This window comes from Hyperolius riggenbachi, chromosome 10, assembly GCF_040937935.1.
Source record: "Hyperolius riggenbachi isolate aHypRig1 chromosome 10, aHypRig1.pri, whole genome shotgun sequence".
Taxonomy (NCBI): Eukaryota; Metazoa; Chordata; class Amphibia; order Anura; family Hyperoliidae; genus Hyperolius; species Hyperolius riggenbachi.
Genome location: NC_090655.1, coordinates 260,966,243 through 260,989,936, shown reverse-complemented (window position 1 = coordinate 260,989,936; position 23,694 = coordinate 260,966,243). Strand labels below are relative to the sequence as shown.

The window sequence follows — 23,694 nt, the reverse complement described above, 5'->3', positions numbered from 1 at the left end:
ATGCCGAGTTCCGTGTCATGTGACCTACTCTCACGCTCTATGTGCTCATGCTGTTTAGCATAATCAGTGTCCCTCTGGCTGCCATGACATTAGCAGCTGGAGTGAAGCTGATCCCGCTAACCACAGCATGAGCGCAAAAAGTATTCTGAAATGAAGACTGTCTTGCTTGATAATTTGATTTTGTAATGGCAAGGACATGATACCTGAAATTGTTCTGTGGGGAAATTATGTTGGAACTTCTAGTGTGGGTGACATAATGCCTACGGTTATTATTTGAGTTGCATAGTGGCAGCATGTATTACATGGCACATGGTTTATATCATATGGAATGTGTTCAATGTTTTTTCTTCTTTAAGAAATGACAAAATGTATTGCCGGGGGTGAAAAAAGGCTAGAAACTGCCCTGATTGCACCAATGTCTCTACCTCTATGCTATACATTTTATTGGCCTGCAAGTTTGCACTTTTGTAGGTAATGATTGTGTTTGTAATATATTAATTTATTTAACAAAGTATTGGGTGCTGTAATTGAAGCAGTCCTGTTTCACAACAATGTACCTCAAAACCAGACAGGATGAAACCAGTATTTATACCTCCAGGAGGAAAGCCTTATTTATGTCTCCAAGACGACTATATATTTGTGTTAGCAAATGAATTGCTAAAAAAATGTGTGGCAAATGTATCATAACCAAGCTACAGCAAGTTGTTCTGAAAAATAAATCACTGATCCTTAATCCCTGGCCTTTGTTTCCAAGTATTCTCCAGTTATGGTGATTTATGTTTTTTGTTATCTGTACCAATGAGTGCATTTTGTGGGTACTCTGTTATTGCCAAAATGTTTGGATTCATCATTGACCAAAACGGTTGATTTTTTTTTTTAATCTTTTTATTGTTTATCAAAATGCACAACAGCAACACAAAACAACCCATTGACAGTACAAGACATATTTAGGTTATATCAGGCTATATCGCAGAGATATAAAAGATTATACAAAAGCAAGTAAATAGACATATAGGCATTCAGTAGCATGAAGAACATACAGGATTGCATCATAAGCTGACCAAGTCACACACATAAAATCTATGGACCAGTATGAAATCCCAGACCAGGGCTGCACAAAGCATCACAGAGGTATCTATCAGAGGGAGTCCACAATGCTGGGAGATGCATCTAGATTATTAATGGCTGAACCAGTACATTGCAACCAGGGCTTCCAGACCTTATCCAATGAGGAGCCCGCCCCTCTTACCAACCAGGTCAGTTTATATAACGGAAGAGAAGTATTAAACAACAAGTGTCAGCGCCAAGGCAGAAGGCGACCGCAGCCGAGAAGGACAATGTCCAAAAGTCCACACAAGCAATGAATATATAAAGTCAGCGCAGGTCTATAGTAATACAGCTTTCGTCATTTTCTGGTATACAGGATCTTCGAACAAAAATGTAAAGAAGCAAGGCTTACCAGATTCCAACAACCCACATTATAAGGTTGTAAACGAGTTTGATAGATGGTCTGCAGAACTTTCAAATGGTGTCGTTTCACCAGCGATGTTGCACACCACAGATTCCTCCGGAATATATTAGATATCCTGAGGTCGCAGAGACTCGCCAAAAAGGAGTCCAGTAGGATAGTGACATGAAAGAGATGTACGGCACATCTAAGTGTAAACCGTCTTTATTACATAACAAGTAAAACAATTTAAAAGCAAGGATAAAAGAAACTAAAATACGGGGCCCGTGCACTGGGAACCCCGAAAAAGTAGCGCGCATAAAATGGTCAATAGAAGACCTCAAATAAAATGGTGCCGCCTGTCGCCTTCCCGACCGGTTTCGCAATCTTGCGTCATCAGGGGAGAAAGGCGACCAGGCGGCCAGCACCAACTTTATAACATTTTTGAATTAAAAAGTGGGAGTGGTTAGACTCCACCTTATTTAGACTACACTAGTCAAAGGCAGAAAGCATCAAACACAAAATAAAAAATTGTGACAAATTGCATTGTGTCAGAGGGATAGTAGCAAAAGATCTCACAGATAGTGTGAATAAGAAAAAGTGAATGCAATATTACCTGCATATCCAATTCGTAGTAGGCTAGTTAGGGCTAAATTAAAAGCTAGATTGATTACTCTGCCCTAGGGCATGTCATTCCTATGCAAAGACTTCTTTCTAGCTGAAAGACAGGCACTTCCTGTACCAGAAGTAGTCACTGGAACTCAGGAAGTAGCCTTGCACTCCACCAGGGTCAAGTGGAGCACAAGTTCTTCCTGTGGGAAAAAAAAAAATGCGTATGCAATGACACATACGATCATAAAAGCGTAAACAATGAAGCACATAGCAGTGCGGCTATAAATATGCATGAAGTTTATTTAGGTGTGCCATTAAAAGCACGTCTAATGTACTATACTAAGAAGGTGCATAAATCTGTATGCATAGTAGAAACAATTAAATGATAGAACAGCCTCCATGGGAGCTCCGAGGGCCTTAACCACCGCCTAACGCCGATAGGCGTCGGCGGGTCGTTAGTGGCTTTCCATGCTAGTCCACGGAGGCTGTCTCCGTGAACAGCGTGCGAGCCGCCGATCGCGGCTCGCACACGTAATGTAAACATGCGGGGAATAAATCCCCGCTGTTTACATCAATACGGCGCTGCTACGCAGCAGCGCCGTGACAGAGATCGGCGATCCCCGGCCTCTGATTGGCCGGGGATCGCCGTCATTTGATAGGCTGAAGCCTATCCTATCCGGTGCAGGACGGATATCCGTCCTGCGCCTCACACAGGGGAAGAGAGAGGGAGGTAAGGGGAGGGAGCGCACAATATCGCTGCGGAGGGGGGCTTTGAGGAACCCCCCCCCCCCCCGCAAATCACAGGCAGCCGGCGGCGATCAGACCCCCCCAGCAGGACATCCCCCTAGTGGGGAAAAAAGGAGGGGAAGTCTGATCGCCCTGCCTTTTACCTGATCGGTGCTGCGGGCTGGAGAGCCCGCGCAGCACGGATCATTAAAAATCCACGTGGTCCTTAAGTGGTTAAGTAGTGAAAGTGAATAACATCTATAGTGATCATGCAAGACAGATCCCATAGGTATCCGATAGATGGAAATTATGCAAAGTTATGCAAATGTATGTACACAGCAGTGTAATGCGCTTATGATTACTAAAAAAAAAAAAAAAAAAAAAGAAGTGGAGATTGCTTAAGTAAAGAGCACATCTAAAGTGAAAGCGATCTCTACTACAGTGTAGAACACGCATGCGGCGACGCATAGGACATCAAAAGACGCACATAGGGACAAAAAAACACTGCAAGCATCTAAACCGACATATGGAACAATAAACAAAAATAATTGGTCTTATGCTGCAATAAAGTCGCATTAAGTAGAAAAAAAAAAAAAAAAAAAACGTGCAATACGTATGCAATGACGCATACGGTCACAAAAGCGTCAACAATGAAGCACATAGCAGTGCAGTGCAGCTAAAAATATGCATGTAGTGTACTTAGGTGTGCCATGAAAAGCACGTCTAATATACTATACTAAGAAGGTGCATAAATCTGTATGTATAGTGAAAACAATGAAATGATAGAACAGCCTCCGTGGGAGCTCTGGGGACCTCAAGTGATGAAAGTGAGGAGCATCCATACTGATCATGCAAGACAGATCCCATAGGTATCCGATAAATGGAAATTATGCAGAATTATGCAAATTCATGTACACAGCCGTGTAATGCGGCTATGATTACGCATAAAAAACTCCATGCACCGATAACAGAGGACAACAGACAGCACTCTATGAGATAGAGAACAACAAAGGGAAAAAGAGGGACCACAACCTCCCAATATATCCTATCCAAATTAAGAAGGTATATGAATTTGTATGCTTAGTGAAAAAACCAGTGACAGAATAGAACAGCCTCAAACAGAGCTCCGAGGGCATCTAGTGGTGAAATGAGAAACAATCAGTGATCATGCAAGACAGGCCCCAAAGGAAACAGATAGTGAAATTTATGCAAAAAATTATTATTAAAAAATATTAAAAATACAGTCAAATTGACCAGTATATGCGGGCCTTACAAAAAAGTTTGCAAATGTATGGAAAATAAAGAATATGATAAAGCATTAAGAGTTATTGATAAAACAGTTTACATCCAGTTCAATATTCAAACCAGCTGGAGTGAGGGTATTCAGTCTAAAGATCCATTCAGTTTCTAATCTCGATATATCTCTTTTCAAATTTTGTCCCCTCCAGCATCTTTTAGTACCATCGATAACACAAAACTTCAAGCCTGAAGGGTCCCTGTCGTGATAGAGGGCAAAATGTTTTGAGACCGAATGGTCCTTAAACCCTTTACGTATAAGGTAGACATGTTCTCCCAATCTTTCTTTGAAGGTTCTAGTGGTTCTACCTACATATCTCAGTCCACAAGGACATTCTAAAAGATAAACTATATGTGTGCTTTCGCATGTGAAAAGACGTCTAATCTGCAGTGTGGGACTTCGGTGATCATTCCCAGCAAAGGAAGTAATTTTTCTGGGCATATTGATGCAAGCCTTACAACCTTTGCATTTCTTGCATCGAAAAAAACCTTTTAGGGGTAATAAATGGGCAGAGGCAGTTTTAGGTGGATCTATATGGCTATGTACAAGACGATCTCTAAGATTAGGCGCTCTCCTGAAGATAATTCCTGGATTGTCCGCAAGCATAGGACCAATCACTGGATCACTCCTCAGGAGATGCCAATTCTTGTACAAAACTTTTTTTATGTCTTTGTGTTGGATATTATATTGAGTGAGAAAGTTAATGCCATTCTGTTTAGTAGTATCCACTGTTCTATTCCTCTTGGTGAAAGACCGGGCCTCCTGACCAATCTCATCCCTCACAGGTACAAGGTCTGAGGCCGGGTAGCCTTTATCTTTAAATCTAGAAATGAGAATGTCACTTTGGATAATATAATCAGTTTGGGAGGAGCAATTCCTACGCACACGGTGGAATTGACTCCTAGGTACCCCCTTAAGCCATGGACGATAGTGACAGCTAGTAGTAGGAATAAAGCTATTTCTGTCAGTCTCTTTAAAGAAAGTTTTTGTAGAAAATTGATTGTTGTCAAGAGAAATCACTAAATCCAAAAAATGTATCTCTGAGGAGCTACAGACACAGTTAAAGACCAAATTATCCATGTTATTATTAATATGTTGAATAAAGGGTTGTAAAGAATTTAAATCCCCCTTCCAGATGACCACCACATCATCTATGTATCTCTTGTATAACAGTAATTGAGGAAAAAGATCAGTTTTAATGAAGATCTCCTCCCAGCAGGCAAGAAAAAGATTCGCAAGGCTGGGGGCATACTTCGCGCCCATCGCAACGCCGATTTTCTGTAGATAGTACTGACCATCAAACCAGAAATAATTCCTGGTCATAGAGAAATTAAGGCACCCGATCAAAAAATCGATTTGTGCACGATTGAGCATCTGGCTATTTTCCAAACAACGGCGAACCGCATGCGCTCCCGCTTCCTGCTGGATAACTGTATACAGGGAGGAGATGTCTGCGGCCATCAAGACACAGGGATCTGTACAAATCAAGGAATCCAATAACTCAATCAGATGTCCAGAATCTCTTAGATAAGAAGGAATAAGGGGAACGAGAGGTTGTAGAAATGTATCTACAAATTCCCCTAAACGTGAGGTAATGGAATTAATACCACTCACTATGGGTCTACCCGGAGGGTGGAGGGGATCTTTGTGCACTTTACATCTGGACATCTGATTGAGTTATTGGATTCCTTGATTTGTACAGATCCCTGTGTCTTGATGGCCGCAGACATCTCCTCTCTGTATACAGTTATCCAGCAGGAAGCGGGAGCGCATGCGGTTCGCCGTTGTTTGGAAAATAGCCAGACGCTCAATCGTGCACAAATCGATTTTTTTTGATCGAGTGCCTTCATTTCTCTATGACCAGGAATTATTTCTGGTTTGATGGCCAGTACTATCTACAGAAAGTCGGCGTTGCGATGGGCGCGAAGTACGCCTCCAGCCTTGCGCATCTTTTTCTTGCCTGCTGGAAGGAGATCATCATTAAAACTGATCTTTTTCCTCAATTACTGTTATACAAGAGATACATAGATGATGTGGTGGTCATCTGGAAGGGGGATTTAAATTCTTTACAACCCTTTATTCAACATATTAATAATAACACGGATAATTTGGTCTTTAACTGTGTCTGTAGCTCCTCAGAGATTAATTTTTTGGATTTAGTGATTTCTTTTGACAACAATCAATTTACTACAGCTTTATTCCTACTACTAGCTGTCACTATCGTCCATGGCTTAAGGGGGTACCTAGGAGTCAATTCCACCGTGTGCGTAGGAATTGCTCCTCCCAAACTGATTATATTATCCAAAGTGACCTTCTTATCTCTAGATTTAAAGATAAAGGCTACCCGGCCTCAGACCTTGTACCTGTGAGGGATGAGATTGGTCAGGAGGCCCGGTCTTTCACCAAGAGGAATAGAACAGTGGATACTACTAAACAGAATGGCATTAACTTTCTCACTCAATATAATATCCAACACAAAGACATAAAAAAAGTTTTGTACAAGAATTGGCATCTCCTGAGGAGTGATCCAGTGATTGGTCCTATGCTTGCGGACAATCCAGGAATTATCTTCAGGAGAGCGCCTAATCTTAGAGATCGTCTTGTACATAGCCATATAGATCCACCTAAAACTGCCTCTGCCCATTTATTACCCCTAAAAGGTTTTTTTCGATGCAAGAAATGCAAAGGTTGTAAGGCTTGCATCAATATGCCCAGAAAAATTACTTCCTTTGCTGGGAATGATCACCGAAGTCCCACACTGCAGATTAGACGTCTTTTCACATGCGAAAGCACACATATAGTTTATCTTTTAGAATGTCCTTGTGGACTGAGATATGTAGGTAGAACCACTAGAACCTTCAAAGAAAGATTGGGAGAACATGTCTACCTTATACGTAAAGGGTTTAAGGACCATTCGGTCTCAAAACATTTTGCCCTCCATCACGACAGGGACCCTTCAGGCTTGAAGTTTTGTGTTATCGATGGTACTAAAAGATGCTGGAGGGGACAAAATTTGGAAAGAGATATATCGAGATTAGAAACTGAATGGATCTTTAGACTGAATACCCTCACTCCAGCTGGTTTGAATATTGAACTGGATGTAAACTGTTTTATCAATAACTCTTAATGCTTTATCATATTCTTTATTTTCCATACATTTGCAAACTTTTTTGTAAGGCCCGCATATACTGGTCAATTTGACTGTATTTTTAATATTTTTTAATAATAATTTTTAATTTTTTGCATAAATTTCACTATCTGTTTCCTTTGGGGCCTGTCTTGCATGATCACTGATTGTTTCTCATTTCACCACTAGATGCCCTCGGAGCTCTGTTTGAGGCTGTTCTATTCTGTCACTGTTTTTTTCACTAAGCATACAAATTCATATACCTTCTTAATTTGGATAGGATATATTGGGAGGTTGTGGTTCCTCTTTTTCCCTTTGTTGTTCTCTATCTCATAGAGTGCTGTCTGTTGTCCTCTGTTATCGGTGCATGGAGTTTTTTATGCGTAATCATAGCCGCATTACACAGCTGTGTACATGAATTTGCATAATTCTGCATAATTTCCATTTATCGGATACCTATGGGATCTGTCTTGCATGATCAGTATGGATGCTCCTCACTTTCATCACTTGAGGTCCCCGGAGCTCCCACGGAGGCTGTTCTATCATTTCATTGTTTTCACTATACATACAGATTTATGCACCTTCTTAGTATAGTATATTAGACGTGCTTTTCATGGCACACCTAAGTACACTACATGCATATTTTTAGCTGCACTGCACTGCTATGTGCTTCATTGTTGACGCTTTTGTGACCGTATGCGTCATTGCATACGTATTGCATATTTTTTTTTTTTTTTTTTTTTACTTAATGCGACTTTATTGCAGCATAAGACCAATTATTTTTGTTTATTGTTCCATATGTCGGTTTAGATGCTCGCAGTGGTTTTTTTGTCCCTATGTGCGTCTTTTGATGTCCTATGCGTCGCCGCATGCGTGTTCTACACTGTAGTAGAGATCGCTTTCACTTTAGATGTGCTCTTTACTTAAGCAATCTCCACTTTTTTTTTTTTTAGTAATCATAAGCGCATTACACTGCTGTGTACATACATTTGCATAACTTTGCATAATTTCCATCTATCGGATACCTATGGGATCTGTCTTGCATGATCACTATAGATGTTATTCACTTTCACTACTTAAGGCCCTCGGAGCTCCCATGGAGGCTGTTCTATCATTTAATTGTTTCTACTATGCATACAGATTTATGCACCTTCTTAGTATAGTACATTAGACGTGCTTTTAATGGCACACCTAAATACACTTCATGCATATTTATAGCCACACTGCACTGCTATGTGCTTCATTGTTTACGCTTTTATGATCGTATGTGTCATTGCATTTTTTTTTTTTTCCCCACAGGAAGAACTTGTGCTCCACTTGACCCTGGTGGAGTGCAAGGCTACTTCCTGAGTTCCAGTGACTACTTCTGGTACAGGAAGTGCCTGCTTTTCAGCTAGAGAAAAGTTTTTCATAGGAATGACATGCCCTAGGGCAGAGTAATCAATCTAGCTTTTAATTTAGCCCTAACTAGCCTACTACGAATTGGATATGCAGGTAATATTGCATTCACTTTTTCTTATTCACACTATCTGTGAGATCTTTTGCTACTATCCCTCTGACACAATGCAATTTGTCACAATTTTTTATTTTGTGTTTGATGCTTTCTGCCTTTGACTAGTGTAGTCTGAATAAGGTGGAGTCTAACCACTCCCACTTTTTAATTCAAAAATGTTATAAAGTTGGTGCTGGCCTCCGGGTCGCCTTTCTCCCCTGATGACGCAAGATTGCGAAACCGGTCGGGAAGGCGACAGGCGGCACCATTTTATTTGAGGTCTTCTATTGACCATTTTATGCGCGCTACTTTTTCGGGGTTCCCAGTGCACGGGCCCCGTATGTGAGTTTCTTTTATCCTTGCTTTTAAATTGTTTTACTTGTTATGTAATAAAGACGGTTTACACTTAGATGTGCCGTACATCTCTTTCATGTCACTATCCTACTGGACTCCTTTTTGGCGAGTCTCTGGGACCTCAGGATATCTAATATATTCCGGAGGAATCTGTGGTGTGCAACATCGCTGGTGAAACGACACCATTTGAAAGTTCTGCGGACCATCTATCAAACTCGTTTACAACCTTATAATGTGGGTTGTTGGAATCTGGTAAGCCTTGCTTCTTTACCTTTTTGTTTGAAGATCCTGTATACCAGAAAATGACGAAAGCTGCATTACTATAGACCTGCGCTGACTTTATATATTCATTGGAAGAGAAGTATTAACTAAGTGCATCCATAAAGTGTGACGGGGTTCAGAAGTTTTTTCTACTCTAGAGCAATGGAAATTTTGTCATAAAAGAACAACAGTCTAACCAATTTTTTTTCTCTTTTTTAAGGACCAGTCCTCTTTAAATCCCAACAGACAAGACTTATAAGAGGACACAACAGGAAGACTCTTGGAAGATGCTTGGATGAGCTGCAGTCCCAAGTCATATGCTTAAAAGAACCTGAGCTGTGACCACACCTCCAACAAACATCACTCACACCCCTCTTTGAGAATTTGGATATTGTAACAGGAGTAAAGTATATCTGGTGAAACCAGTGCAGTTGAACCAACTTATCTCGAGAGCAAATTACCATCTTCATATATGTGTCCTCATAGTCAGTCCATTCCACCCCAGAAATCTCTCCCCATCCCTCCCATAATGCCCCAGTCTTAGCTAGTCTATGAGCATATTCATAGTCAGCAAGACTGGAGCAGAACCTGGATATAAGGCTTTCCTTATGTAGCAGCCAGCTTTCCGGGACCAGGTCAGCAGTCACACCCCCACATTGGGCTGCATGCCTGAGGTGACAGTACCTGAATCGGGAATGCCGAGGAAGGTGAAATTCCACTACCATTTGAGACCACGATTTACAATGATTATTATGGTACAAGTGGTGAATATATTTACCCCCCTCCGGATCCGGAATCCCCCTTCACTAAGGGAAGCAAATTCTGACAAATTCGGATTGCACCATAGTGGGGAACTCACCAAACAGTTAGAACCCTCCTCTCCTACTAATTTCCTTGCTTTATGATACATTTTAAGAGAGTATTTTCACATGTTTGTGCCTTCAAAGGCAAATGCACCGTTTCTATAGATGACATCACATAACGCCTCACAGGAGTATGAAACTGCTGAGTGTTTAGTTCCCTGGTTTCATGCAAAATATTTTTGCACATATTGGGCCTGATTCACAAAGCGGTGCTAACAGTTAGCACGCTGGTGAAAAGCCCTTTATCATGCCTAAACTCAGTTTAGGCATGATAAGTTTAGGTGTGATAAGTTTAGGTGTGATAAGTTTAGGCGTGATAAGTTTAGGCGTGATAAGTTTAGGCGTGATAAGTTTAGGCGTGATAAGTTTAGGCGTGATAAGTTTAGGCGTGATAAGTTTAAGCACCAACTGGGTTAGCACCGCAGTGCACAGCTGATCAAAAGTTTTGCGCTAGCAAAGTCTGGTGCACTTCGCATAGAGTTTAATGGCCCTGCTTTGCGTGCGGGACTTTGTGCGCTATCTACACTTATCTAAACTTATCATGCCTAAACTTATCACGCCTAAACTTATCACACCTAAACTGGCTTTTCACCAGCGTGGTGAAATGGTTATCATGCCTAAAGTCTCTAACTGGGATAGCACCGCTTTGTGAATCGAGCCCATTGTATTGTACTGATGTTGTACTTTCCAGGGAAGCCACAGCTTCCATCCCAGTTAGTGCCGTCTGTTAATTTGTTTTGCATTGGGGCTTACAGGGGCCTGGGGGGAGCAGCACACACTCCAGCACTCTCCATACTCTCCGCACAGTAGAAGAAAGGTTCCAGGTTACTTTGGCTTTCTGTCAAGATACCTATTAAACACCAAGTAAACTCTCAACAAACGCACAATATGTGGTAGCACAGCGTTCAACCAGCCAATGCCACAACCTGTAAATGCCTGACGAGGAGTCAAAAGAGTTTGATATACAGTACAGACCAAAAGTTTGGACACACCGTCTCATTCAAAGAGTTTTCTTTATTTTCATGACTATGAACATTGTAGATTCTCACTGAAGGCATCCAAACTATGAATTAACACATGTGGAATTATAGTACATAACCACAAAGTGTGAAACAACTGAAAATATGTCATATTCTAGGTTCTTCAAAGTAGCCACCTTTTGCTTTGATTACTGCTTTGCACACTCTTGGCATTCTCTTGATGAGCTTCAAGAGGTAGTCACCTGAAATTGTTTTCACTTCACAGGTTTGCCCTGTCAGGTTTAATAAGTGGGATTTCTTGCCTTATAAATGGGGTTGGGACCATCAGTTGCATTGTGGAGAAGTCAGGTGGATACACAGCTAATAGTCCTACTAAATAGACTGTTAGAATTTGTATTATGGTAAGAAAAAAGCAGCTAAGTAAAGAAAAACGAGTGGCCATGATTACTTTAAGAAATGAAGGTCAGTCAGTACGAAAAATTCTGAAAACTTTGAAAGTGTCCCCAAGTGCAGTCTCAAAAACCATCAAACGCTACAAAGAAACTGTAGATCATGGAACAGAGGCGCCAGCAGGATAAAAACATATTAAAGTTCTAAAAATGCTATGGAGGTAGCGGAAGTTTTAATATATGTTCATATCCTGCTGGCGCCTCTGTTCTGTTATCTACATATCAAGTCCACCCCTGGTGGAGGGGTGCTAAGCCCTACTTTTCCTGTACTACAGAGAGCTACTTTTTCATCCTGAGTGAGGACAGGACTAATCTCCTCACCTGCCTACACAGTGGTTGCCTTAGTGGTAACCCATGTTTGTGAGTATATTTACCTCACTTTACTACCATTCCACATTGTCCAGTGCATACTACACTATATTGGGCTCTCGGTGTCCCTTTGTCTTAGCTACAAAGAAACTGGCTCACATGTGGACCGCCCCAGGAAAGGAAGACCAAGAGTCACCTCTGCTGCGGAGGATAAATTCATCCGAGTCACCAGCCTCAGAAATCGCAGGTTAACAGCAGCTCAGATTAGAGACCAGAGCAATGTCACACAGAGTTCTAGCAGCAGACACATCTCTAGAACAACTGTTAAGAGGAGACTGTGTGAATCAGGCCTTCATGGTAGAATATCTGCTAGGAAACCACTGCTAAGGACAGGCAACAAGCAGAAGAGACTTGTTTGGGCTAAAGAACACAAGGAATAGACATTAGACCAGTGGAGATCTGTGCTTTGGTCTGATGACTCAAAATGTGAGATTTTTGGTTCCAACCACCGTGTCTTTGTGCAACGCAGAAAAGGTGAACGGATGGTCTCTACATGCCTGGTTCCCACTGTGAAGCATGGAGGAGGTGTGATGGTGTGGGGGTGCTTTGCTTGTGACACTGTTGGGGATTTATTCAAAATTGAAGGCATACTGAACCAGCATGGCTACCACAGCGTCTTGCAGCGGCATGCTATTCCATCCAGTTTGTGTTTAGTTGAACCATAATTTATTTTTCAATAGGACAATGACTCCAAACACACCTCCAGGCTGTGTAAGGGCTATTTGACCAGGAAGGAGAGCGATGGGTTGCTGCGCCAGATGACCTGGCCTCCACAGCCACCAGACCTGAACCCAATCGAGATGGTTTGGGGTGAGCTGGACCGCAGAGTGAAGGCTAAAGGGCCAACAAGTGCTAAGCATCTCTGGGAACTCCTTCAAGACTGTTGGATGACCATTTCAGGTGACTACCTCTTGAAGCTCATCAAGAGAATGCCAAGAGTGTGCAAAGCAGTAATCAAAGCAAAAGGTGGCTACTTTGAAGAACCTAGAATATGACATATTTTCAGTTCTTTCACACTTCTGGGTTATGTACTATACTTCCACATGTGTTACTTCATAGTTTGGATGCCTTCAGTGAGAATCTACAATGTTCATAGTCATGAAAATAAAGAAAACGTTTGGTCTGTACTATAGACAGTCAAAGAGCAGCAACAATCCAATGCACCGCATGAAAGAGTCCTCGGGATTCAGTGTACAAATGCTGCCATGTGTGCTTTGCAAGAAGTAAAAAGAAACACTGGAAAAGAAAACTTATGGTCAAAACATTTCCCACATTCAACACACGTGTCTCACAAGCAGAGATTTACGTGCAAAACATTTCCCACACTCAGCACACGAATAGGGCTTCTCACCTGTGTGGGATCTCTCATGTTTGACGAGCCTTCCTTTCTCTACAAAACATTTACCACACTCAGCACACGAAAATGGCTTCTCACCGGTATGGGATCTCTCATGTCTTAAAAGGTGTCCTTTCCGCCGAAAACATTTCCCACACTCAGCACATGAATACGGCTTCTCACCAGTGTGAGATCTCTCATGTCTGACAAGACTTCCTTTCTCTACAAAACATTTCCCACACTCAGCACACGAAAATGGCTTCTCACCTGTATGCGATCTCTCATGGGTTAAAAGCTGTCCTTTACGCCCAAAACATTTCCCACACTCAGCACATGAAAAGGGCTTCTCACCTGTATGAGATCTCTCATGGCTTAAAAGGTGTCCTTTGTGACCAAAACATTTCCCACACTCAGAACATGAAAAGGGCTTCTCACCTGTGTGAGATCTCTCATGGCTTAAAAGGTGTCCTTTATACCCAAAACATTTCCCACACTCAGCACATGAAAAGGGCTTCTCACCTGTGTGAGATCTCTCATGTTTGACAAGGCGTCCTTTCAATCCAAAACATTTCCCACACTCAGCACATGAAAAGGGCTTCTCACCTGTGTGAGATCTCTCATGGCTTAAAAGTTGTCCTTTATGCCCAAAACATTTCCCACACTCAGGACATGAATAGGGCTTCTCACCTGTGTGGGATCTCTCATGGCTTAAAAGGTGTCCTTTCTGCCCAAAATATTTCCCACACTGAGCACATGAAAAGGGCTTCTCACCTGTGTGGGATCTCTCATGGCTTAAAAGATGTCCTTTCTCTCCAAAACATTTCCCACACTCAGCACATGAAAAGGGCTTCTCACCTGTGTGGGATCTCTCATGTTTGACAAGGTTTCCTTTATGTCCAAAACATTTCCCACACTCAGCACATGAAAAGGGCTTTTCACCTGTATGGGATCTCTCATGTTTGACAAGGTTTCCTTTATGTCCAAAACATTTCCCACACTCAGCACATGAAAAGGGCTTCTCACCTGTGTGAGATCTCTCATGGCTTAAAAGGTGTCCTTTATGCCCAAAACATTTCCCACACTCAGCACATGAAAAGGGCTTCTCACCTGTGTGAGATCTCTCATGGCTTAAAAGGTGTCCTTTATGCCCAAAACATTTCCCACACTCAGCACATGAAAAGGGCTTCTCACCTGTGTGAGATCTCTCATGTTTGACAAGGCTTCCTTTCAATCCAAAACATTTTTCACACTCAGCACATGAATAGGGCTTCTCATCTGTGTGGGATCTCTCATGAATAACAAGATCTGATTTTTTAACAAAACATTTCCCACACTCGGCACATGAATAGGGCTTCTCACCAGTGTGGGATCTCTCATGTCTGACAAGATCTGATTTTTGAACAAAACATTTCCCACACTCGGCACATAAAAAGGGCTTCTCTCTAGTGTGTGATCTCTCTTGATCTGCAACCAGGATCTCTGCAGGAGACTCTTGTCCAGTGACATCATCATCCGTTGTACAGTCTATGGATACAGAGAGACGAGTCCCTGAGAGATTCCTGATGCTGGGACTCCGCGCTGCAAATAGAGAAACATCATCACTTCCTGTTAGAGAATTCTGAGGGGAGGAAGAATTATCATTAGGGATGTTCAGTGAGCTGCTCAGAATTCCAAGTTGATGCAAAGTTTATGCAGTTTAGAAATGAACCAAGTGCAGCAGCTGCACATTTGCATATAGCAATTGTAGAACCAATCATAAGGAAGAGTCTGGACACCAGATAAGCTGCAGATCACCTGGTCTCTGAGGAAGCGAGTTCGTCTCGTGAAACGCTGTGTTTTTTGTTTATCAGTACGTTTGGATGGGGGAAGAAATAAAGTGGTGATCTGCAGCTTATCTGGTGCCCGGACTTTTCCTTCTGATTGGTTCTACGATTGGTGTCTGGTTGTCTGGAGGCACAGTAAGTCACCTGACCACCCCCTCTCCCCCATAGGCTGCAAAGTAGCATCAGGTGCCGACCAATTCCCTTATCTTCATTGCACATTTGCATTAAATTGGCATACAATTTGCACCCTCTCTGAGTTATTGGCATGTCACTGAACATCACTAGTTATCAGCCTGACAGAGAATTGCAGAAGGTTGTGCACATTACAGGCGGCCAATCACATGCCAATAACTTTGGTACGCATGCAAATTCTATGTAGCCTGACATTTGGCCAATCAAATGCATTTTCTGACAAATGTGATTATTTGCATACAATTTTCATTACATTTGCATACAAGTCAGAGTTATTTGCATCTCATTGACTATCCCTGCAGCTAAAGCATTGGCCATACATGGAAACGCAGCAAGTTGTAGAGCTTGATGAGACAATGGAAGCAATGTGTTACTCCTGTGACAACAGACCAATATGTACTTATAGCAAGAAATCTGTGTTATGTTTGTAGAGCAATGTGGTGTCACTTACACATTCTTATTACCGCTGTATCCTCATCTGAGAGATAATATGTTCATCACCTTATAAAATATACAGAGACAAAGATTGTGGAGTATTAATGCTGAGCTGGTGATTTGTGAAGTGTGAAAGGAAAACTCACAAAATAAGGCTGCTATTTAGGGCACCAGCCATATAGGCATGTGGAGGAATCAGTCTGCACTCGGCTCCCCAGGGCTTCCTCTAGGTCTTGGTCACACTCTTGATAAAGCTATAGTTGGTGAGACAGGCCTGGTGGCCCAAGCTGGAGCCCGAGCCCTCCTGGTGAGGAGGTGACAATGCAAAGGGGAAAGATAAAATGGTTTGAAACCAATAAAATTTAGGAAAAAAGTGGTGGCTTACATACAGGATGATGTGATATACAGCATATAAATGAATGCATTTCTGTATTGCATAGGTCATATGCTATTTGTTATAAACTATATTATAAATTATTAGTGATGGCCAAACATCAAAATTTTGCGTCTGCCCTATAATTTTTTTTATAGTGCCAGTTTTCCCCCTTCACCCTGAAGTCAAATGGGACATGACAGCCAAACAGACATGATCCCCACCCGGGCCACTCCTCCCCTTATAAAAAGCACAATCCCGGTGGCCATTTTTATTCAGAATTAGTCAGTGTAGGGAGAGCTGCTGCTGCTGCTGATACAGGGACAGTGTTAGAGAGGCTGTAGTGTGATATAGTGCTGTGTAGCAGTCAGTGTAGGGAGAGGAGCTGCTGCTGCTGATACAGGGACAGTGTTAGAGGGGATGTAGTGTGATATAGTGCTGTGTAGCAGTCAGTGTAGGGGGAGGAGCTGCTGCTGATACAGGGACAGTGTTAGAGAGGCTGTAGTGTGATTTAGTGCTGTGTAGCAGTCAGTGTAGGGTGAGGAGCTGCTGCTGACACAGGGACAGTGTTAGAAAGGCTGTAGTGTGATATAGTGCTGTGTAGCAGTCAGTGTAGGGAGAGGAGCTGCTGCTGATACAGGGACAGTGATAGAGAGGCTGTAGTGTGATTTAGTGCTGTGTACCAGTCAGTGTAGGGGGAGGAGCTGCTGCTGCTGATACAGGGACAGTGTTAGAGAGGCTGTAGTGTGATATAGTGCTGTGTAGCAGTCAGTGTAGAGGGAGGAGCTGCTGCTACTGATAGAGGGACAGTGTTAGAGAGGCTGTAGTGTGATATAGTGCTATGTAGCAGTCAGTGTAGGGGGGGGGGGAGCTGCTGCTGCTACAGGGACAGTGTTAGAGAGTCTGTATTGTGATATAGTGCTGTGTAGCAGTCAGTGTAGGGGGAGGAGCTGCTGCTGCTGATACAGGGACAGTGTTAGAGAGGCTGTAGTGTGATATAGTGCTGTGTAGCAGTCAGTGTAGGGAGAGGAGCTGCTGCTGCTGATACAGGGACAGTGTTAGAGAGCCTGTAGTGTGATATAGTGCTGTGTAGCAGTCAGTGTAGGGGGAGGAGCTGCTGCTGCTGATACAGGGACAGTGTTAGAGAGGCTGTATTTTGATATAGTGCTCTGTAGCAGTCAGTGTAGGGGGGAGAACTGCTGCTGCTGATACAGGGACAGTGTTAGAGAGGCTGTAGTGTGATATAGTGCCGTGTAGCAGTCAGTGTAGGGGGAGGAGCTGCTGCTGATACAGGGACAGTGTTAGAGAGGCTGTAGTGTGATATAATGCTGTGTAGCAGTCAGTGTAGGGGGAGGAGCTGCTGCTGATACAGGGACAGTGTTAGAGAGGCTGTAGTGTGATATAGTGCTGTGTAGCAGTCAGTGTATGGAGAAGAGATGCTGCTGCTGATACAGGGACAGTGTTAGAGAGGCTGAATTGTAATATTGTGCTGTATATCTGCTTCCTAGCTGCTCTGCTACTTGCAGTTCCTCAACTAGGGGACCCCCCAATAGTCCATTTGAGGACTCTTCCTAACCACAAAAATCCTTTTAAAGACTGACAGAGACATTACCCTGCTGTAGTTATTATTGGTAGTTGCTTTCTTGTGATGTGTTGTAGCAACACAACACCACCATATACAGTATAGTGTGTGGCTGTGTCACGGTTACAGCCCGCCGCCCTGTGCAAAAGTAATTTCATGTCTGACACTTGTGACACGACGCATGCTGTGTTACCCTCATACAGCATTACAGCAGGACCGGCGTCACCGACCATACTGACTTATCAGTGATATCAGTTTGCCAAAAAGAACAGTGTGGCAGACATTTGTGGCAATACCCCTTTGCTGGTCACTGCCTGCTGTGTGATCAGCGTGTACTGTTACCATGTCACGTTTACACCTGTGTGACCGTACTGTGAATTCTAGGTGATCTTTGTGGGCCAAAATAAATAAATAAATTAGATTTGTGACAACACCCCTTGGCTGGTCACTGTCTGGCCTGCTGTGTGTTCAAAGTGTACTGACTGTTACCGTGTCACTTCAACATCTGTGTGACCGTACTGCGTGTTGTAGGTGATGTCTGTGTGCATTCATATGAATCGGGCGCAGGATACAACCAGTATAAGGCTTATCCTGCTGCTGCACAAGTTCCCAGTGGCGTTAATTACTATTCCCCCTCTAGGTCCATGTGGATAGTGGGGAATGATGTAATTTGGCTTCCAACTTTTGCTGGAAGCCGAATTACAGTGTTTTAAAGCAACTGCAGCTCCGTCTTCTGACAACGCCGAAGTTACTCACTGTGCACTGCTATAGCTGTCATTTCTATTACGGCCTATGGTGGCACCATAGGCACAATTTTCTGCACCATTTTGTATCATCTGCAAAAATAGCAACATTACTTTCTACTTCATTTACTAAGTCATTAATACATTAATTGAAGAGCACTGGACCCAGTACAGACCCCTGTGGGACCCCACTGCTAACAGTCTCCCATTTTGAATATGATCCATTGACCACAATGCTTTGCTTTCTGTCCATTTGCATGTTCCCTATCCATGCACACAGACTCTTCCCCAGTCCTGGCATCCTCAACTTTTGCACCAGACTGTTGTGGGGAACACTATTGAAGGCCTTTGCAAACTCCAAGTATATGACATCTACAGCATTCCCAATATCCATATTAGCGTTCACTACCTCATAAAAGCTGAGCATGTTAGTCAAACAGGACCTGTCCTTAGTAAACCCATGCTGATGCTGAGAAATAAGATTATTCTCTGCCATGAAGACTTGTATAGCATCTCTTAACCCCTCAAATAGTTTGCACACCACTGACTTTAAGCTTACAGGTCTACAATTTTCGGGATCTGATTTTTTTTCTCAAACAATGGGAAAACGTGGGCTGTACGCCAATCTGCTGGGACTCTGCCAGTTTAAAGAGAGTCACAAAAAGATAACATAAAGGGGTACATCAATAACTGAACTTAATTCCCTTAGGACCTGAGGATGTACGTCATCCGGGCCAGGTGCCTTATCCATTTTTATTTTCTTTAGTCTTGCCTTCACTCCTTCCTGCGTTAAGAATTTACTATTAAAATTTGAAGTTTGAGACCCTTCCGTATCTGTAATTTGCAACAACGATGTTTCCCTTGTGAAGACAGAAGCAAAGAAAGCATTTAATAACTCTGCCTTACCTTGGTCATCCACCATTGAGTTCCCACCCTCATCCTTTAGGAGTCCTATACAGTCAACCTTTATTTTTTTAGAGTCGATGTACTTGTAAAACTTCTGTGGGTTAGATTTGATATCCCTAGCGATTTGATTTTCATTTTCAATCTTTGCCAGCCTAATTTATTTTTTACAACTTTTATTGCACTCCTTATAATTGCTTAGTGCAGCCTCGGTCCCCTCCTGTTTTAGGACCTTATAGGCATTCTTTTTTCCACTTCATTTTATCTCTAACCTTTCTATTCATCCATAGAGGCCTTTTTTTATTCCTAGACATTTTGTTTCCGTATGGGATATATTTACTACAATAGTCATTGAGAATACATTTAAACATTTACCATTTTTCTTCAATGTCCTTCCCTTGTAGTATATTATCCCAATCCACTAAACTTGGTGCCTGCCCGAGTTGGCTGAACTTTGCTTCTCTAAACGTCATAGTTTTAGAGGTTCTGCTGCTCTGTGACCTATCAGTCACCAGATCAAACGTTATGTTGTGATCACTATTCCCCAAATGTTCTTGAACCTGCAAATTTGATACATTATCTGGTCTATTATCTGGTCAAGTCATTGTTCTGTAGTGTTGCCAGAAATCTGCCACTTTTACCAAAATATCCCAATCAATGTCTGGATAGTAGAAGTCACCGAGAACTATGACCTCACTTTTACTTGCAGCTTTTTTTAATCTTCTTTAGTAGTTGCAGTTCTGACGCATCATGAATATGTGGCGGCCTGTAGCATCCCCCAATAAGCAATTGGCAACAGCCATTTCCACCCTGAATATTTACCCAAATGGCCTCCACATCTTCATCCATCTCATCCTTCATGGCAGTTGTAAAACATTTTTTAACAAAGAGACAAACCCCTCCACCTTTATCCCCACTCTGTCCTTCCTAAACACATTGTATCCCTCTAAATTCACTATCCAGTCATGGCTTTCATCCATCCATGTCTCGGTTATTCCCACAATGTCATAGTCTTTGTCAATCAGAATTAACTCTAGTTCATCCATTTTATTTGCAATGCTCCTGGCATTGGTTACCATGCACTTTATATTTTTACCACCACATTTTCCAATTTTGGATACAGTTAACGGGCTACATCAGAATCAGAATCAGAATGCATTTATTTCGCCAAGTACAACGTGAGTTGTACCCGGAATTGATTTTGGCACAACAGGGTCGGTGATGGTACAAAGTAAATTTTGCATACAGTAGGTACATTAGATATACAGTAGATACATACAGTGTCTGCCGATACATACAATAGATACCTACAGTAGGTTCAGAGCTTATATAGGCATAGATTATAGAGTGTAAGGCATAGGTAGAGGAGCCTGTAGAAAGATGGACCCATGGGAAAGGACCAGGGGAAAATCCGCTGCCATCTGGGCACTCAAAACGCTTCTGCAGCGATACTTTGAGTCAGATGTCCCCCAGTCGATCCCGAGAGAGAGAGAGAGAGAGAGAGAGAGAGAGAGAGGAGAGGAAAGGAATAGAAGAAAAGCTAAAAAAGACAGAAGGTGAAAAAGGCAGTGAGAGTGAGACCCCTTGGGATTGCAGTGTACACCTGGCCGGATAATGTCCCTGATGACTAGCTTGTGTCGGGTCTACGGCTGCTAGGTTCGGCGTCAATCTTAGTGTGGAAGGACCTTCCGATGCCAGCACAAGACGCTGGAGCAACCTGGCTGACCCATGTGGGAACTGGAGTGGCTGGCCAAAAAGTGGAGCAGGCGTTCGCACAGTTCCATGCAGTTGGGTAGGCCCAGTGGAGCTGGATCTGGCAGCCGGGGATCATCCCAGCAAGTTCAGCGATGGAGGGCCGGGTCCACTAGGGACCAGATGGTGGTGGGCCTGGCCACCTCGGCTCATCTGGGCAGCAGTGACCACATTGGCAGCGAGGGGGGGGGGGGGGGGAGGCCTGGAGACACAGAGGATCACATGTGGTCTGCCCTGCAGACATCATCAGAGCATCCGCAGAGATCTGTCCCCAGCCCCATCTGCAGCCTGCACGGAGGTGCGGGGCGGACCAGCCCGTGCCCCAGGTGGCTCCCTGCCCTCCCTGGTAGCAGCGGCGGTGGTGTCCCAATGCAGAGGTCCGGCCCACGTTGGCTGCAGCGTCAGCTGATGCCGGAAAAGCCATGCAAGCCTGTATAGCCCTGGAGGAGGCTGGCCGATGGAGTGCCCCTCCTACCTGTAGCCGATGATGGCGAGCTGGCAGCCGCAGAATCGTCTGGAGGAGCGACATCTCCTCCTCTGTGGCTGCCATCGGAGTAGAGAAGAGCACTGCGAACGGCGGCATCAGGCCCTCTGTGGTCGCGGTGGAGAAGCGGCCACGTTCCCATGGCAGCTGGAGTAGCGGCAGAGATCAGGCCTCTGCACGCGCGTGCTCCACGTTCCGGCGTCCGGCCTCCTAGGCAACAGCAGCCCACGTGGTGGAGGGGATCTAGCTCCCTGGATGCTTGGGACGGGCAGCCTCTTCGATCCCAGGCTGCAGACAATGCATGCCCCCACGCCCAGTAGCAATGGAGCGGCTAGACCGCACATAGCGGCTGGTGGGTTGGCGGCATCAGGCCCTCTGTGGACGCAGCACGGAGCCAGGTGCTGGGCAGCTCCCAGCCGATCAGGACGCGCCGCGATCTCCTCCGTGTCCGCTGAGAGCAGCGGCACGAACAGCGAGGACTGGCCACATGCAGACCGACAATCAAAGTCTGCGACCCAGGAGCAAAATTTAGTTAAATTAAAGGTAAAAAATGAAAAAGGGCCGGAGCCCTGTGTGCCGTGGCTGCCTAGTGCAGCGCCATCTTGGAGTACATGAAGTTTGAACTACCTCCTTACTCTTTATACTTTCCCCACTCCCTATCCATCCCATCCATTCCCTGTAATGTTAGGCTCACACTGTCTTTTTACCTTATCTCATCTACATATTGAGACTTTACCCTCCCACCTCCCTCCAGATCCTACTTTAAAATCTCCTCCAAATGTTTAGTTCTCCCCAATGCAGCTCCTTAAGGTCCCTCTGTCACTCAGGTGTAGTGCGTGGCACTGGTAGTATTTCAGAAAACACCACCTTGGAAATCCTTGCTTTAAAGTGGACCCAAACTAAAAATACAAGATTTCCGAAATAAAAGCTATTTTCTAACTTATAATAATAAACAGCAGCCTTTTTTTCAGCTGCATGATGACAAATATAAAATATTTTACATTTATTGGAGAAACCCCTCCCTTCCTTTCATATTGCCAGCAAATAATCCGGCAAACTGGTGGAGTAGATGGTGTCCAGCAAAGGAGGAATTGCTAATGGCTGCCACCTGTATAACCCGAGTTATGCAAAGAGGAGGGTGAAAAGCATGCACTGAAATGCTCATAAGCTTGAAGGAGTGTTTATTTATATTTGTATGTGTCAGAGTGCTGCAACTAAATATTTTGAATTAAAAAAAATGTTTGGTTTGGGTCCGCTTTAAGTTTAACTCCAAGTAGCTGAAAGTCATTTTTGAGGACCTTCCATCTCCACTAACTTTGTCATTGTTACTAATGCGTAGCATGACAGCCGGGTCTCCCCCAGCCCCACCCAATAATCTGCCAATGCGTTCCGCTATATGCCAAACCCAAACACCCGAGAGACAACACACTGTATGGCATTCACGGTTTCTTCAACAGATTACCCTATCTGTGTGCCTAATAATCAAATCCTTTATCACTAGTATCTGTCTAGCCTTTGCTGCTCTCCTATTCCCATTCTCATTGCAGTGGTTGTCTGACAGCAATAGGAATTGCATGCAGAGTGTGAAAAAAGCAACAACGTTTTCTTCTCCCGCATGCGGAAAAACGTACATTTTAACAACTGATCACACATGTCTACAGGAAAGCATTACTTGTGCTTTCTCATGCGATTTATCATCACAGCAGAATGCCTGCAGTCCCACAAGTGTGATCCCTGCCTGAATATGTCATACATGACACACACAAGTTATACATTCGTTACACGGTAATAAGGGCCAAAGCAAATGGCTGCCTTGGCTGCAGCACAAGTGGCCGTGCGTCTTACACAACCACCCCCCAGCTTACACCCTTCTAGAGACTCAGGCAGGGAGAGCACTTGTCATGATTTGTCTGCAGCACAAGTGGCCGTGTGTCTTACAGAACACCCCCTAGCTTACACCCTTCTAGAGACTCAGGCAGGGAGCACACTTGTTATGATTTGTCTGCAAGGCCAGTAACCCTAAGCCACCCCTTCTGTCACCAATCTGCATACGGTAATGTATAGTGACTATTATCAGTTTATTACAGGCCGGTA

At 43.5% G+C, this 23,694-nt stretch overlaps 1 protein-coding gene across 2 annotated transcripts in view; it reads right to left on the bottom strand.

Annotated features, from left to right (window-relative positions):
* The window catches only part of LOC137535363 (zinc finger protein 585A-like), an 83,708-nt gene that overhangs the window by 51,215 nt on the left and 8,799 nt on the right, over window positions 1-23,694 (bottom strand). The window contains exon 3 of one of the 2 annotated variants that reach the window (XM_068257194.1): window positions 13,270-14,891. The exons of the other annotated variant lie outside the window; for it this stretch is intronic. Within the exon in view, the coding sequence (XP_068113295.1) occupies window positions 13,270-14,891 (1,622 nt within the window). The remainder of the gene's footprint in view (window positions 1-13,269; window positions 14,892-23,694) is intronic. 2 annotated transcript variants of the gene reach the window in all.